This window comes from Pipra filicauda, unplaced genomic scaffold, assembly GCF_003945595.2.
Source record: "Pipra filicauda isolate LSUMZ 115617 unplaced genomic scaffold, ASM394559v2 scaffold273_size1055052_pilon, whole genome shotgun sequence".
NCBI lineage: Eukaryota > Metazoa > Chordata > Aves > Passeriformes > Pipridae > Pipra > Pipra filicauda.
This window is the reverse complement of record NW_024104391.1, coordinates 730,334-747,194: the sequence shown is the minus strand read 5'-3', so window position 1 is coordinate 747,194 and position 16,861 is coordinate 730,334. Positions and strand designations below refer to the sequence as shown.

The 16,861-nt window shown below is 48.3% G+C and overlaps 1 protein-coding gene across 2 annotated transcripts in view; it reads right to left on the bottom strand.

Moving 5' to 3' along the window:
- The window catches only part of NECAB2 (N-terminal EF-hand calcium binding protein 2), a 74,519-nt gene that overhangs the window by 31,173 nt on the left and 26,485 nt on the right, over positions 1–16,861 (bottom strand). For both annotated transcript variants that reach the window (XM_039382579.1, XM_027750056.2), the window contains one exon: positions 3,569–3,677. In XM_039382579.1, coding sequence (XP_039238513.1) covers positions 3,569–3,677 — 109 coding nt within the window. The remainder of the gene's footprint in view (positions 1–3,568; positions 3,678–16,861) is intronic.

Genomic DNA, 16,861 nt, shown 5'->3' with positions numbered 1-16,861 from the left:
CTGTTCCCCCAGCTCTGGAGCTGAACAGGTTGGTAGCTGCCCTGACCATATCCCACTACATCTCCCTAAAGTGATCCCAAATCAGTGATTTATAATACAGCTCCCTGTAGCATCTGAGCAGCTGAGGGTGCAGAGGAGGAAGGTGGATTCATGTTCCCAAAAGGATGATGTTCAGCATCCCCAAGGCAGGTGACCAATCTTTCCCTCCATCCCCTGTCATCAGCCCTCTGGACCACCCCCCCCAGGCAGTGGCTGAAGGGATGGGAGGTGGCACTGCCAAGTGCAGAACAGGCTGGAGAACCTGAACAGCTTCAGTTCTCCATTGGCACAATCCTCTGGCAACAGTGACAGTCTGGGGAAACTGTGAAGGCTTCTGAGAAGAGATTCCACTTCTGTTAATTGTCCTCCATGCACGTTCCAGCCTTTGCTGGTGTTTGCCACCGGAGAGAAGAGCTCATTTAGAGAGGGGACAGGGGAGAATAAAGCCATTAAAGGAAGAGCTGTGAGCCTGAGGAGAGATAACAAAGGCAGAGCAGCAGAATGCTGGTGCCATGGCCTTGGCTCCCCCTGAATGGAGCTGTGCAGCTCCTGGCAGCAGCCCTGCTCCAGTGAGCAGATCCCTCCCCACAGGGCTGTGCTCTGCAGCTCTGAAAAATGTACGAGACAGAAAAGGGATTTTCAAAATCCCCTGCAAGGAATACATTTGTTCAGTCAACCACCACGTCCGACCTCTCCCTGCTTTCCCAGGGGCTCAGAGGTGCTTCTTCCTTCCCAGGGCATGCAGAGTGTGAGTACCAGCCCAGGGAGCTGGCAGAGGGTGGGAGCTGTGGGTCTGACAAAGCAAGCTTTGTCCAGGCTCATGGTAACATCTTAAAGAGCTTCACCTCTTCATTCATGAACATAAAACTTGTTTGACTTTATATTTGCAATGACTTTTTCCTTTTAAAATTGGTACATCTTGTTAGGAAAAAATGTTGTAGACAACTCTGCAAATATAACAGGATTTCCCAGGTAAACATTAATCTAATGTTTTATAGCCCCATTCTGCCACTAAACCAAATGTATATATTTAATTATGTGTGGCCATACATCCTTATGCACAGATATTGCACATTATTTGTGCACAGCAGTGTTGTTATTAATAGTAGCATATCATTCCCTCCCCAGTAATCTTCAGGCAGCTCCCCATAAAGCACTGTTGAAACCTCCTGAAACAACAGCTAAAACCAACAGTGAAAAATCACCCAGCAGCATCTTGGTTTTGCCTCCTGCTTCAGCTGGGAGGAGGGAAGGAGGGCAGACGGTGAGCAATGGAGAGAAGAATGCTGCTTGGTCACTGTTGGTAAGGAACAGCAGGTTTGTGAATATAATTTTGCCAAAACACCCAAGAGAAACACATGACACATTTAGGATGCTCCTACTGCCAGATGAAACAACTGGTAATGATGGGACTCACAGCACAGTTCCTGCACGAAGACACCTGGTAAAAAACCCAGCGTGGATGTTTGGAACTCATGCTCACCACACCATTAACCTCCCACAGACACTTCCCAGGCAGTCAAGGAGAAAGGAAGGAACTCATTAATGCCCCTGGGTTATTTTGGAATGTTTCTTTTCAGTTCAGCATCCTCCCAAACTGCACCTTGCTGCCAACTGGTTGTTCCACTGGGGCCTGGGCTGCCCAGGACAGAAGCACCCACTGCTCCAGTCACAGCTCCACAGCAGCACAGCTGCTCCTCCACCCATGACCCACCTCATCTTCCCACTCCACTGCCCAGCTTTTTTCCACTCTCTCCCCAGCTAATCCAAGCTATGAAACTGGTACAGACATTCATTTTATCCACTCCAGCAAGGCAGTTTGCTGCTTCTAAAAATACCCCAGGAAATTGAATCAACAGTTTGTAATTGGCTGGTAACAGCAATTACTAATAATAAGCAGGAACATAATTTTCATCATTTTCTACTCTAGCTGTAATGTAATCTCAATAGCAAACTTTGGTTTGCACACTAAACAAACATGATGGCCACTATGAGAAAAACAGAGAGACAAAATGGAATACCAAAAACCAGCCTTAAAACTAAACAAACTTCTATCAAATAGCAAATAACTGTAATTCCAACAGCCTTTGGGAAAGATAAAGTTAATATTGTTCCTATGTTCCCCTGTAAAATGGAAAACCCAAAGCTGCTCTCCACTCCTCCTTGCTCAGTGGCAGCAGCACTCAGAACTGCCACCCCAGCACCTGGGCATGCTGGAGGCAGCTCCTCTCCCACCCAGCTCCCACAGACCCCCCAGTCACTGTGCAGGGAACAGGAGACAGAGCAGGGTGAAGAGCACACACGTGACCTGAAGGACTGCACTGGAGACAAGGCTGCAGTCAAGCAAACCACTCGTTTCACAGTGAAAAACACTTTTTCAGAAGGAAGCCCTGCTCTAAGTAGGTTTTCTGGAGAATGAGAGAGCTCTTGCAGATAAAAAACAAGGAATATTTTCCTTCCCCAACCTGATGAATTTGCTGTAGGTGTCTCTGCTTTCCAAATCAATAAGCAAGTGCCAATTCATGCAAGGATTTAACTTGGAAGGAGGTTCAGCTCATTTCTTTTCCTTCCAGCCAAGAACAGCAAGATGCTATGCTGCTCTCTGCAAAGCACTTGCACAGGGCTCAAAAACACCTCAGACCCCACCAAAGGCAAAGGCAAAGGCAAAGGCAGGAAGAGGGGAGGGAACCTCAGCTGCCAACCCCAGCTCAGTCTGTCAGCAGGGTTTGCTCGCTCGGCACAGCCACAAACTCCTGATTCTCAGTGAGGGCAGGGAGGTGTCACCCTTGGCTTCAGCTTTGGTGCCATGTCACACCAAAGCACCCCTAGAGCCTCCTCTGCCCTGTTCTCCCTGCTGCTGCTGTGGCTGGGATGCTGACAGGGCAGGGCTGCTCCTGGTCCAGCCCCTCCTGCCCTGCCCAGGGTCTGTGTGGGCAGAGCAGCCACCCCGGGCTGTGGGAGCAGAGCAGAGACAAAGCACCCACAGCAGGGGCTGCAGGGCCTGCCTCGGAGAGAGGGTCACTTCTACCAAGTGCTGAAGTGACCCCTGCTTCCCAGGGCACAGTTTGGACAGGAGGTGAAGCAGGCAGGGTCCAAGTGCAGGAGATACAGAGACATCACAGAGACAAGACCACAAATAATAAATTAGCTGGATAGGACTATGCTTAGAGAGATTCACACCATTGCCTTTTATAGCACAGCAAAGCTTTTAGATAAAGTGAAAAAGTTCAAGAGACATTTAAATGCCCCCGTGGGTAAAACTAAGCATAATTTCAGATGCTGTTATGGATCAGGTTGCACTAAAGAAAATGGCCTAAAAAACAAACCACAAAGACAAAAGGAGTCATGGAGGCTGCCACAATGAGACACAAACCAAGCAGAAATGGAGAGTGTGCAAAGTTTTGCAAAGCAAGTTGCAGCCCTGCAGCCTGTGCAGGGCTCAGCTCCCTGGAGAAGCAGTGCTGCTGTACACCCACCCCACTGCCCAGAGGCACTGGGAGATGGGAGAGCATCAGCATGAGGGACTTACTTAGTGTTGTCTGAGTCAATGGTGTGAAAGAGCTTCTCAAGTTCTTCTTCGTTGAGTGTCCCATCAGAAAAAAAGGCCTGGAACTCCTCCAGTGACAGCTTCCCATCGTCTGCAAACAGCAACACAGCCCACATTAGGGAACCAGCAAAGAGAGGGGCAGGACTGAAAATCAAGAGTAATGTTCAGATTTAAAGATTCAGACCAAAATTATCTCCAAGTGCCCCTGCAGAACGGGCTCACAACCAGTTCAGAGCTCACTGGCCTCAGGGTGGGACCTGAGGGTCTGCCCAGCTCTGGCAGACCCAGGGCTACACAAAGGTGCTCCTGGGTATGGATGCACTGGCCACTGGCAACTAATTGGGCTGTTAACCCAAAGCATGACTCAAACCTGAAAAGGAAAATCTGACAAGCTGCACCCTGACACTGCCTTACATTTAAGAAATTATGGAGCATTTTTTCTCCCCTGTGTTCAAATGCTGCAGGACATTCATTAAGGGACATCTAATAGACAGGACAAGGCCCTGGGCTGGAATTAAAACAGACTCTGCAGTATCTTCTGCCATCTCCATCCACCTGCATCTTCTCACAGTCTGTCTCCCCACTCTGGACAGAAACCCAGGAAGGGGCTATAATAAGGACTTCTTTGCAACTTTGGCTGAGAAGGTGACAAAGGCTTACACTTAACTGATAAATCTGGATAAATCTGATAAAATTGGATAAAACCAAAAAAACTGATAAATCTGACAGATCTGTGCTCTATGGACAGGCACACAGATGGATGTGAGAAAGCCTGGAGAAAGCTCCTGGAAGGTTCAGCAGTAAAGCAACAGGAGAGAGACAAAAGAAACTTTAAGGAAACCTTAATTTACCTCTGATTTCTTGTTCAATCTGCTGGCACCATGCTCTGGTGTGCAGCAGTGCCTGGGAGAGAATAACTACCCCAGGTCACATATTATTTAAAGTCTTTCCATTCATATCCACAGAAGAGCCATAGGCTGGGAATGCTGCCTACTTTGCAGTAGGAGAATATATCATTTATTATTTAATCAAATAAATTGTAAACTCTGTTATTTCTTTTTCAGAAAATGACGCTGGAGGACAAAATTAGCCACCTCACCACGTACACATCAATATTTCTTCCCCGAAGTACGGAAGTCTGCTGCTCCTAGAACATACCTGCATTGCCCAGTGCTAACCCAGCTTCCCTTGCTGACCCAGACAAATTCAGACTGGTGATGAACTAAGATGCCTATTTAATTGGCAATTATGGAAGGAACACAGCCAGAGAACAAAGTCTCCAGCAACACGGGGTGAAGAGGGCACCGTTTCCAGAGCACCACAATGGTTACAGACAGGGCCCAGCTGCCTGTATTGTTTTTGTGCGTTTCTTCCCCAAAACGTGCCCTCCCTGCAGCAGGCAGGGAGCAGAACAGCAGGGCCCAGCTCAGCACACGGGCCCCAGGTTTGCTGTTTCTGGTTACAGAACACTGAAGCATCTGTACTTCAGCAAGGACTTGGTTCTTGGAGCATCCAGCAGTGCCACCTGGACACCACCCGGGTGGTGACACTCACCTGCCCAAGGAGATAAAAGGAGCATGTCTGGAGCAAAGTTCCACCCACACCACCCATCTCCAGCTCTGCTTTCTTCTGATCCTGACTGCCAATGAATACGTGTCTTCAAGCACCAACATCCAAAGGGTAACAGCATTTCTATCCCATGAGGGCTAAACACTTCTTTAATATACAGAAAACTTTACCTGTAAAAACCTTAAATCAGTGCTTGTTCACCTCAAAACTGTCCTTCCACACAGAGGGCAGGCAGAAATAAATTCCCAGGACAGTCACATAAATCAACTTACTGGGAAAGAGAAACTGTAAAGTGAAGTGGATTTTTTTTCAGGAGAGTACTTTGATCCAAATTTACAGCTTGCTCAACTCTGGAAGACACAAAGGTGTTTCTAACTTTAAGGAAAAAAACCTTTTTCCTTTATCTAGTTTGTATCTTAAAAATTCTCTCTTTCATTTTACTCTTGCTTGATTTGTTTTGCTTTGGGTTTTTTATTTGTGGAGTAATGTGCTCTAGGGCACATTTTTGTTGCAGCCCCTGAAATGTCAGTGTTTAAAATCTGTGCCAAAACATTGCTGTGACTCCCATCTCACGGCCCCAAAAGAGAACAGGGTGGCAGTTACCAACTACCATGACAGGCTGGATCTCTGGAAACCAGCATGCACTGAATTTTTGTAGGCATTTAGCAGCCCAAAGCAATACAGGATGATCAAAGGATCTAGAGGAAGGTGGAAGTGACAGTGACTTTTATTTCATTTTTATTGTTTGGAGACCCCACAGAACTCCTTGATTCCTGGCTGGAATTTGAATAAAAGCACCGATTTTAAAAGCAAGCAGTGCTCAGGGCTCTCATCCCCCCACAACCACAAAGTACCAGTCAGCCTAAAGCTGATGGCTATTTAATACAAACTGGAATCCTTGTCTGCAAACACACAAAGCAAAAGCCTCCCCAAGCCAGGAGATAATCCTTGGGCTGCATATCTGTAATTGTGGAGTGGCCTGAGAGCTGCTGTGGCTGGAGCCCAGCAGGCAAGGAGGCCTTCAGGGAACCCGGGGGATAAGAGGAAGAGGACTGGGCTGGGATTTGCCAGCTCAAATTAAACTGGTAAAAATGCAGGGCAGAGCAGACTGACCCAACATCAGTGATGCCAGGCCTGCTGTGATAAGGGCTGCTGGGACACTGTGCTCCAGGAGCAGCCTTATCAGGACAGGCACAGCTCGTCCTCACAGCACGAGTATCTACACTCAGTGGAGAATGGATAAGACCTCCAGAAACCATCTTTATGCTGGAAGCTCCTGGGCTCAAGAGATACAAAATTCTCCAAATGCACACGCTGCACCAGCTCACTGCCTTTTGATAGGGACGATAACAGAAAAACTGAGATTCCACACCAAATCTCGCTAAACAGAGTTTCCATCTTTAAGATCTGGATCTACAGAACTGTTTGTGACTTTTTTGTTTGGATGACCATACTAAAAGCCAGGCAACATCCTTTCACTGACTCACCCTCTCCCCTTTAAATCCAGTACTTGAGGTCAACACCCAGCTGGCAGCAAGGACAAGTGCCACTAACTAGAAATCAGCTCCACTGGCACTGATTGGCTGAGAAAAGAGATAATCAGGCCACAGCTATCCTGCCATCATTTCTTCCTGAGAGCAATCCTCATTTTACTCTAGCTTTTCAAAATAATTCAGTCACAGGCAAAGGCCAAAGCAAATTACCAGCCCAAGAGTCATCAAAGTTAAAACTAAGTGAAGAGAGAAGGACGTAACAGAGAACATCAGAAAGCCCCAACTGGGATGTTATTATATCTCCATTTCCCATCATGAAAATCTGAGTCCAGAGGTGGCTTTTACACCTCCTAACTCACACAATCAGGCTGTTCTCACCCGCTAACACAGCCCAGGGAAAAATCAAACTGAGCTCATAAATCGTCCAAAGTATGGGAAATCTGATGGCTGAGTCTCTGGAAATTCACTCAGTGATACAAATAGCTTAAAGGAGCTACAAAATAAGGCACTGTTCTGAGCCTAAGTTTCCTAAATCTGTTTTCAATTACATGAGGCTGAGACTGCTCATATATTTTCTGGCTATATTATGAATATATTTTCTCGCTATATTACGAATATATTTCATTACTTACTCCTATTACTCTGTGAGTTCTAAAATGCTTTAAGCTCCACTTAGTGTGCAAGTGCCCAAGAGTTATGAGTAAGTAAATTGGATCTTATTGTGGCCTGCGAATAAAAATGATAACTCTATTTTTTTATTCTTTTATGTGTGTACATGTGCAGGATACACAAGCCAGTGGGAACAGGGACTGGCTTCTCCCCTGGACCCTCCATCCACCCCCCTGGAAGCCGTGGGAGCAGCTTCATTCATTTAAACCTAGGTGGATACGGGCTGGAGTTTTCAGCCCTGGGCTGTTGGGAAAAACTCCCTCCAGGTGCACAGATGTGCTCTGTGCTGAGCCCTTCCCCTGGGCAGAGGAGGGCTGTGTCCCTGCAGCACCCAGCCCAGCCCCAAAGTCACCCCCAGCTCCTCACCCCTCGCTCAGGCACGAGCAGCCAGCACAGAACCACCCACCCCCTTGGATTCCAGTCACACAGGGTCCTCTGGGGGCAGCTGCACTGAGCTGGAAGAAGGGCTGGGGATTCACCCCCGGACCTGGGGACTCACCCCCACACCTGGGGACTCACCCCCACACCTGGGGACTCACCCCCAGACCTGGGGATTCACCCCCAGACCTGGGGACTCACCCCCACACCTGGGGACTCACCCCCAGACCTGGGGACTCACCCCCAGACTTGGGGACTCACCCCCACACCTGGGGACTCACCCCCACACCTGGGGACTCACCCCCAGACCTGGGGACTCACCCCCAGACTTGGGGACTCACCCCCACACCTGGGGACTCACCCCCACACCTGGGGACTCACCCCCAGACCTGGGGACTCACCCCCACACCTGGGGACTCACCCCCACACCTGGGGACTCACCTCCACACGTGGCTGAAGCTGCAGAGCCACAGGAGCTGTGCAGGAGCTGTGCAGGAGCAGCACAGCCCATGTTGGGGTGGCTCCATACCAGGACCCTGCCATTGCCACTGGAATGGAGCCCCTGCAAATGGCTTTGCTAATGAGATGTAACACACATCATTAGAAGGAAATTACTACAATTACAGTCATTTTCTAGTGAAAGAAATTTACAGAATAACCCCAAAATCACTTTTTTTTTTTTTTTTGAAACTTAACTAATGCCCAGCACAGATGTTTTCACAAGGGTCAGCACAAACCAAGTGATCTGCATGGATAACCTGAGGCAGACTGATGATATGAAGAAGGACATACTCTGTTCCTTCACTCTCCCCTACCAGGAGATCATTCCCAAGATGTTGCAGCCATCAGCAGACCCAGCTCATCTCCAGACACAGCAGCCACTGCCTCTCAGTTATTTTTCATCGTAGTTGACCTCAGACTCTCTTTTATATTGGGTACTATTAAATGGATGACTGACTTGGAATAACCATAGCTTTTTAGCACCTCTGATTTACTCACCCAGTCTAACTGTGTGCTGTGATTACACAAGCCCAAGCCACCACAGCAAAGCAGCAGAACCCTGAGCAGAGCTTGCAGCTTCCTCACCCAAACACCCTGATTGTCTCTCCCCAAGGCTTTGATTCTCCACGTAGCCAAACATCTGCCTTGCTCTCTCCACGGTTACCCAGTCCCACACCTCCCTGCCATCCTGCACATCTCCTTCCTTCTCCATTAAATGCCTTCAGCATCTCCCCTCCCCACACTTCCCACCTTCCTTTCCTTTTTGAACTCTTAGATGTAACATATAAGATGCTGTAGACACATCTGTACAAAAGTAGGATTTCTGTTTTAGAGGAGATTCTACGCAGAGAAAAGGATGAAATATCATCAACCTTTGATGCCTTCCACTTGATCCCCAAAATTTCTGGTTGTTTCCCAGGCAGCCTTGTGCTGACCTGTTCTTCAGTCACCCCCCTGGAATGGCCTCAAGTTGCACCAGGGGAGGTTTATATTGGATATTAGGAGAAATTTCTTCACCGAACGGGATGGTCTAACATTGAAACAGCCCAGGAAAGTGGTGGAATCACCCTCCCTGGAGGTATTGAAAAGATGTGTAGATGTGGCACTGGGGACATGGTTTAGTGGTGAGTTGGTAGTGCAGTTCATCTCACAGGGTAGCAGTTGATTTTACAGGCCTTTTCCAACCTTAGTGATTCTATGATTTCAAAAACATCAGCAAGCTTCCCACTACCAAATCCCCAAAGCCCACGAGCTACTCACAGCCTCTCTAAATGTTTGATCTAAAGCAGAAATAAAACACAAAGACAGCACAGCTTGTCATTAATAGGAGATCACTCCATGCTCCAACCATCCCAAAGCTGTAAAACCTGACTTCAAAACTTCCTCCTTCCATTTAAGGTGAAATTCTCACATGGAGAACCTGCCTCCTTCAGTGCCCTAAAAACAACTATTCTGCATGGGAACTACTACAGACCACGAAAAATACAGTAAAATAAACAGGAGGAGAAAAACTGATATTTGGATACTTATAATAAAATATTAAATAGTATAGCTGCTGTTTTCCTATGCAAAAAAAAAATAGTTAATCTCTATGCATCAGCAAACTGCAGTGCTACACATAATTCCCTGCAAGGTTAAGTGTTTCTTTGTGTGCACAATAGAGGTGGCCTGGGAATCACAGAGAGATATTTAAATCTGCTCCTGAGCTCTGCCACATCAAAGCAAAGCAGTGGGTTTATTTGGGAGAGTGTTTTCAATTCCCCACACGCACATCAAACACCACACATGGTCTCAAGCTGTTGCAAGGCTCTTACTCCTGCCATGCCATGATGCTTCTCCAGATGCATCCCAGTGGATATGCTGAGAGGCAGAAACCTTGGGGTGATGGGCAGAGATGTAAAACCATGGAAAAAACCTCTGTGTGAGAGTGTGCTCTCTTACAGGTCTCCTACAAGAACATTATGGGATCTGAGGCAGCTCAGGCTTTCCTGAACTCCAAGTGACATTCACCACATCTGAAAAAAAAAAGCCTGAGAGAAGCTGCCATGGGTAACATGTTCCAGACCCCTCTGTCCAGGCTGGCTGAGGACAGGTCACACCACACCAGTGCCTGTCCTTCAGCAGCAAGGATGGAAAGCTGGGTTCCTCTGTAGGGACAAGACAAAATATCACTTCTGAAGCTTTTGAGGTCACTCATTCCCAGTTCCTGGAAGTGTTCAGGGTGAGGCTGGATGGGGCTTCAAGCAGACTGGTCTAGTGGAAGGTGTCCCTGCCCATGGCAGAATGACTGGAACTAGATGAGCTTTTAAGGTCTCTTCCAACCAAAGCAATCTATGATTCACTTCATTTCCCTCTCCAGGTGGGCAGCCAGAACTTTTGTTTTGCTGGAAAGCAGCCCCTGGAGCTCCAGTTCCTGCCAGCACCTGGACAGACCAGGAGAGCACAGCTGGTACTCTTGGGTAGTTGCTGGAGCACAGAAGGGCACAGCTGCTCCGGGGCTGGAGCACAGGGTGGATGTTCTGTGTAACCCACCAAGTTCGGGGAACAGCTCAGAGCACTGAGACCAGCAGCACACCCAGACCATGGAGCTCACCCAGCTCTCAGTCTCCCTGGAAATCAGCAGTGGGCCCATGTCCAGGGCAAACAGGGAAGAGAGAAGGAAGAAAACTTTGGCAAGTTCTTCATCTTCAGTCATGTGGGGAAACTCCACAGTAACCTCACACACTCCTAAAACACTCTGGAGTCTGCACAGGGACTCCCAAAAGAGCAGCAAACCAGGCAGCCCTCTGATGAGGTCTCATAACACCAAATTTGGGTGTTACTTCACTGGAAGAGCAAGAAGGGAAGGCATGGGAATCACCTCAACCTCCCCTGCCAAATAATGTCTCCACTTCTGACTGAGGACAACTCAGAACACAGATTAAGAAAGACAACCTGTGGAGTTCTGCACCGTGTCCCAGCTGTCAGCCAAGATTCATGAACTATCAGCTCCAGGCAGACTGCCAGCACTGAAGTTTTCAAACTTGCTCATTAAATTTGGGCATAAACATAAAAAAAAAAGTGAACCTGGGATGATCTACTGGAAGTTTCAATCAAACTGAAGCAGAAGCCAACATTCTCAACTCCAGTATACCCCTGCTCTGCAACAGCCTATTAAATCCAGATGCCTTGAAAAGCTCAGAAACAGGCACCAAACATCCCAAATCCCCCTCTGCTCCTCATTAACCATCCTTCTCTCCTGCTTCTTTTCAAGTGCAGATGAATATTTCAGAGTGCAGGGCAGGGTGTGCAGCATTTTCAGCTCATTACATCCAGCACTCAGCTTCCAGGAGAGGAAGGGGCAGGTGTTTGAGCAAGAGAAGGAACATTTATGAAAATACATGGTGTTGCCTCCCTAAAGCCTGGTCCTGGTGTGGCCAGGGCACATCAGGGACAGGATCTCCCTGGGCTGGGGCTGTTCTTGGCAGGGCTGGCAGCACCACAGTGGGTCTGGATGGAGTCCTGTGCTCTGCCAGCTCCTCCAGGAGCAGCCCAGCAGGGATCAGAGCTGCCAAGTGGGATCACAGCTGCCATCCACAGCTCCAGCCTCTCCCAGGGACAGCCTGGACTGCAGCTCTGGGCAGCATTTCAGCTGCTGCCCTTCCCAGGGAAGCACATTGCCCAGCTAAATAAACTGCATGGATAGAACTACAACACCTGGTTGGGTTTCCTGATCTCTGCCAGCAGAAGCTGCATTTCAGCCTCGCTGAAGGATTTAGTACAAGAGCCAGAAGCAGCCCCAGGGTGCAGTGGCTGTGCTGGGTCCCTGTGGGATGGTGGCATGTGGGGACACAGCCACAGGCAAGTCTGAAAACTCACCTGGGTTCTGTCACTGCAACAGTTACACTCGGGATTTCTCCCCTCCTTGTAAAATGAGCATTATTCTGTGCTTAGTGAAATGCAGTGGATGGAAGCACTGCTAAAGGTGCCCTTTCACTCCGAGCAGCCCCAGGCAGGCAGCAGGGGCTGTTCAGATGCTGTAGCCACTGGAGCTGTTGACTGTTGACAAATTAGCAGCAAATTAGTGCAGATTAGAGAGCTACAAACTCATTGCTTTCTGCAGTCCCATGAAACAATATCCAGATTGCACTGGCAGCATCAACAGCTTTCCATTCAGCTAACAAGCTGTGCAGAGATGAAGAGAACAAATTAAACCAACCCAAAAAGCAGATTCCTCATTTGCATTCTCGGAAGTTTTCCTACTGCTTTATCATTTGCAGCATACAGGACATCCAGCTCCTTGTGCCAGGACTCAAGAGGTGCTTGAATAGCAAATGCAGAACCTGAATAATTAATTACTTGCTTCCTCCTGTTAACCCCTGAACCGTGAAATGCAGGTGTAAGCCAACAACAGTGACCTCCTGCAACACAAATGTTTCATTTCTTGAAACTTAATGGTCTCAAAATTTCTGCTGAAAAAAGTTTCAGGCTCTAAACTGAACTGCTGCTCATGTTTGATGTTCTCTCTCTGAGAAACTCCTTTGCCAACAGCTGAATCTGCTCCTGAAACTTCTTTTTTGGGGTAATCTTTGCTTTAGGACCCAGTATAAATGTGAGCCTGTGGTCCCTCCCCACAGGATGCTCCTGGAGGTCTCCAGTGCTGTCTGTCCTGGCTCCCCAGGGCTGCCCAGGGAGCACAGACAAACCAAACCTCACTCAATCCGTCACAGTTGCTCTTGTTTTTTAAGCTCCCACTTAATAAGCTTCTGCATTTCCCATTTACTTTCTCAGTGAAAATGTGAGCCCTGTGCTCAGTGTCTCCAGCTATCTGTCCAGGGCAGGATGGCTGTCTCAGCTCTGTCAGAGATATTTAACATCTCTAAGGCAAACAATGCAGATCTTCTTCATACTCTTTCATCTGTTTGCTCCGGCAAAGTGGCTGAGCAGCACAGAACAGAACAGTCTTGCAGAGAAGGCACATCTGCTCTGAAAAGATTGCAAAGAAAAAACAAAACCTAAATACGTTTTCCTGCTCCGGTGAATTAAACAAGCACAGCTCTAATCACTGACTTCTGCTTTTAACAAAGCTGCAGCATTAACAACTTTTCTCTTTATTTTTTTTAGCTCGCCTGTTTCAAAAGTAGGTTATAAAAACCCCAGAACTCTTATCAAGCTTTTTGGTTAAGGGAGGGCAAAGATAAGATACTCTGCTGTCTTTGCTGCGATGCCTCACGTTGTAGAGAATAGAGAATAAAGTACGAATGACAAAATATAAATTTAAACAAATGATGAATAAAATAAGAACAAGAGTCACCCCAGCATGGAGCTGCACAGTGAGAACCCCCCCTGGCCCACCCCCCAGGAGCTGGTTTGACAAGTAGGTCACTGCAGAAGGCAGAGCTGCTCCCTCTGCTCCTCCCCACATCTAACTGCAGAAGCAGCAAAGCCCCATTAGAGTCGGCACAAAAGGCAGAGGGGGAGTTGTGTGCCAGCTCAGGGCTCCTGCTGGGAAGCACCCCCTGACCCCCCCGCCCATCTCAGCATCTCCCGGTCAGTTCCTTCCGTCCTCAGCGTCACAGCCACTGACCCGGGGGCTCTGGGGCTCAGCCCAGCCTGCTTTGGTTTGGCTAAATCTAAGATTTAAGAGGGAAAAAAGTATTTGAAGGACAAAGCCATTGGAAAAATGCCTGTAAGTTTGTTGTGGTCTTCTTTTTCCAGTCAAAAATGGGGTCACCTGGCTTCTCTTCTCAAAGAAAGTTTTCAAAGGAACCTTTGAAAATCCCTGACCTGAACTATCTCAAGTTTTGTTTCAGTTTAATCCTTATATCTTCCCCTGAACACCGACAACGGCCTCTCAATTTTTAGCTTACTTTTCTACAGCAAACCTGACCAAGCTGACAGAGTTCCTAAGTATGAAAAGAAAACAAAACCCCTCTGCTGCAGTCTGAGAACCACAAATGCACAAAACAGTGGGGTGACCAGTGCATGGGGCTGTTTCCTAGCACGGCCCTGGGGAAGGGTCTCCCTGCTCCCTCAGCAGTCCTGCTGCAGCTCATCAGAATGCTTCTCTGAACACAGAATGCTTCTTTGGGAGCCTGTGTTTCAGAGAAGCCTTTGTGAATTTTTAATGCCCTGTGCTACTTAACGTTTGCTGAATCCACGATTCTTCCACCCCATCTCAGCAGCATCTGCTGCAGTTGTGGGACCTGCAGCAGCACCCAGCCCTTCCCAGCACAACCAGGAGCTGGGGATGAGCCAGAGCCCCAGGAGAGGCACAGGGGGCACTGCAGGGAGGTGCTTCCAGACCCTTCTGTGGAACCCTGCGATGGATGCAAAGCCTCCCTGAGCCACCCCCAGGTTCAACCTGGACTCCAGGGGTGCCCCCACAGGAACATCCAGCGATGTGTGGGTGTGTTCAAACCCTCCAGGGCAGCACTTTGTGCAGCCCCTGCACAGGAACTGCTGCTCTCATCCCTTCTCTTCTCTTTAGGGTCCCACAAAGCCCAGAGGTGACGGCTGGAGAGCAGAGGGGGAGGCTGGCATGAGAAACCAGCTGGGTAACCAATGCATTGTGCTGAAGGAGGAGAAAAGGGGAATGTGGGCCATGAAAATCAAGATACACAACCTGTTTGACACACATGACCCATCTGCTTTTGGCAGAACCAAATTTACTGAGGGCCCCCAGCACTAAGGGTGATGCTTAACAGTTTACAACACAAATCACACTCATTTGAGCTTTCTTCTGCTCCACTAGGCTCTGACAGCAAAATCATTGGAATTCTTTTATAGTTAAAAAAAAGAAAGAACCACCACCAAAAAAACTTCCACCAAAACCCAACAGCATCTGGATTTCACAGAGGTGCCATCCCAGGAAATGCTACACAAGATACTCATAAGAAAACCAAATTGCTAACACTTTTTTCCCAAAGCTGGGGAGCCCTGAGATGGGGAGCACAGCCCTGCTATGTTCTGCTCAGGACTTACAAACAGGAGTAAAGATAACTCAGGAACTAAGAAAGAAAAATCAAGAGCCACTATGCTCGTGGAGAACTCACTGCAGGTTGCCTGGCTTGCCCATGGAAACGCCTGAGGGAAGCCTGTACTCCTTTGAAACACTGAACATTACAAGCTTTAGCTAATGGAATAGAAAATGTTAGGTTTAGCCCTCAATGATATCTCCTGTGATGTTCCATCAAACCCTCCTCGTGTGGAGGAGGTGATTTATTAGCAGAGAGTGGATCCAGTTGAAGGAAGGAGCATCCTGGTGCAGGAGCAGGCTCATCTGAGAGCTTCATCAAAGGAGCAGTTTGCAGAGATGTTTTCTGTCTCCCAGTGCTAAAAGCTCACAAGTTACTGCCAAACTTGTCATGCAAGAGCTTTTCAGAGAGCAGACAAACATTGCTGCAGCCTTGGAGGAACTCAGCTCTCTGCAGGAAACCCACTGAACACACCTGCCTTCCCAAACTATCAGCACAGGCTGCATTTCTAGACCAGCCCAATGCACAGAGGCATGGTGACTTTAGCAGGATTTCTGAGCCACCCCTCTCCTTATGGACCTGTTTGCCTCTTTGTACACATGTGAGCCTGAAATATTTGTGTCTTATTTACACATAAAAAGAGACAGAAGAATAATCTAGGATATAGGAAACAAAACAGTCCCAGCAAACACAGTGGGGCTGGTGAGGGTCATGGTGCTGGTCAGGCCATGCCAGGGTGCCAAGCACTCAGAGCAAACCTCTGAACAAGGGCTCAGATGACATCTGGTGTGGGAGACAATATAACATTTGCTATTTCCTGCTATTTCCATCCTAATTCAAGAGGTGCTGATTCCAAAGCCCATCTGTCTCTCTCATGGAAGGCACTGACATGTTCTGCAGAGAGAGGGGAGCTCACAGATGATCAGCTCAGTGGTTTCCTACCTGCCCAAATCCCACAGGACCTCTGTGCTAAGGAACGACTTGGTTCCTGCTGCAAGATCAGCCTCTGTGAATCTGCACTGATGCTGCAACAGCAGTGCTGTGAGAAACATTTAATCCTCATTCTTGTTTTATAAAAGGATCAAAATGCTCAGCATGTTGACAATTCAAAGGTTTAGCAGTCCCGACATCCAAGTATCAGAGGACAGAAACACATACTGCAGGCTTGCAACTTGAATACCAAAATGGGAGAGGACAGGAGGTGAAAGGAAAAAACCCTACTCGTGCTGTACTGCAGTGGCCCAGTCCTGTTCTGTGCTGATTTATGAATATATGAAAACCGCTTTCTTTTACCTTGCCTTGGTTATTCAGCTGCTTCTGTATGAACACATTTGCTCAGGTCAGTGTGGGGCTCTCAGGAGAAGCCCATGGGAAGGCAGTGAGTGGCTCCAGTGACCCAGAGTCCAAGGCTCATGATGTGGACAAAGCCGTGGATGTTTGCCCAGCTGATCTTTCCTCGGGCTGCACCCAGCCCTCAGCTGGGTTCTGCTCTGGGAGCCACAGGAGGCTGTGCCTGGAGAGGGCTCTCCCTGCCAGGGTGGAGCAGGGACTGAGGTGCCCCCTGTGACACATCACCCACGGACCCAGCTGCCAGCCAGGAGCTGCCCTGCCCTGCAGAAAGGTCCCCCTGCCAACACACACCTTCTGCTTCCATCCTCTACCCAAATCTGCCCTCAGCATCCCACGGGTCTGTCTTTGCCCACTTCCTC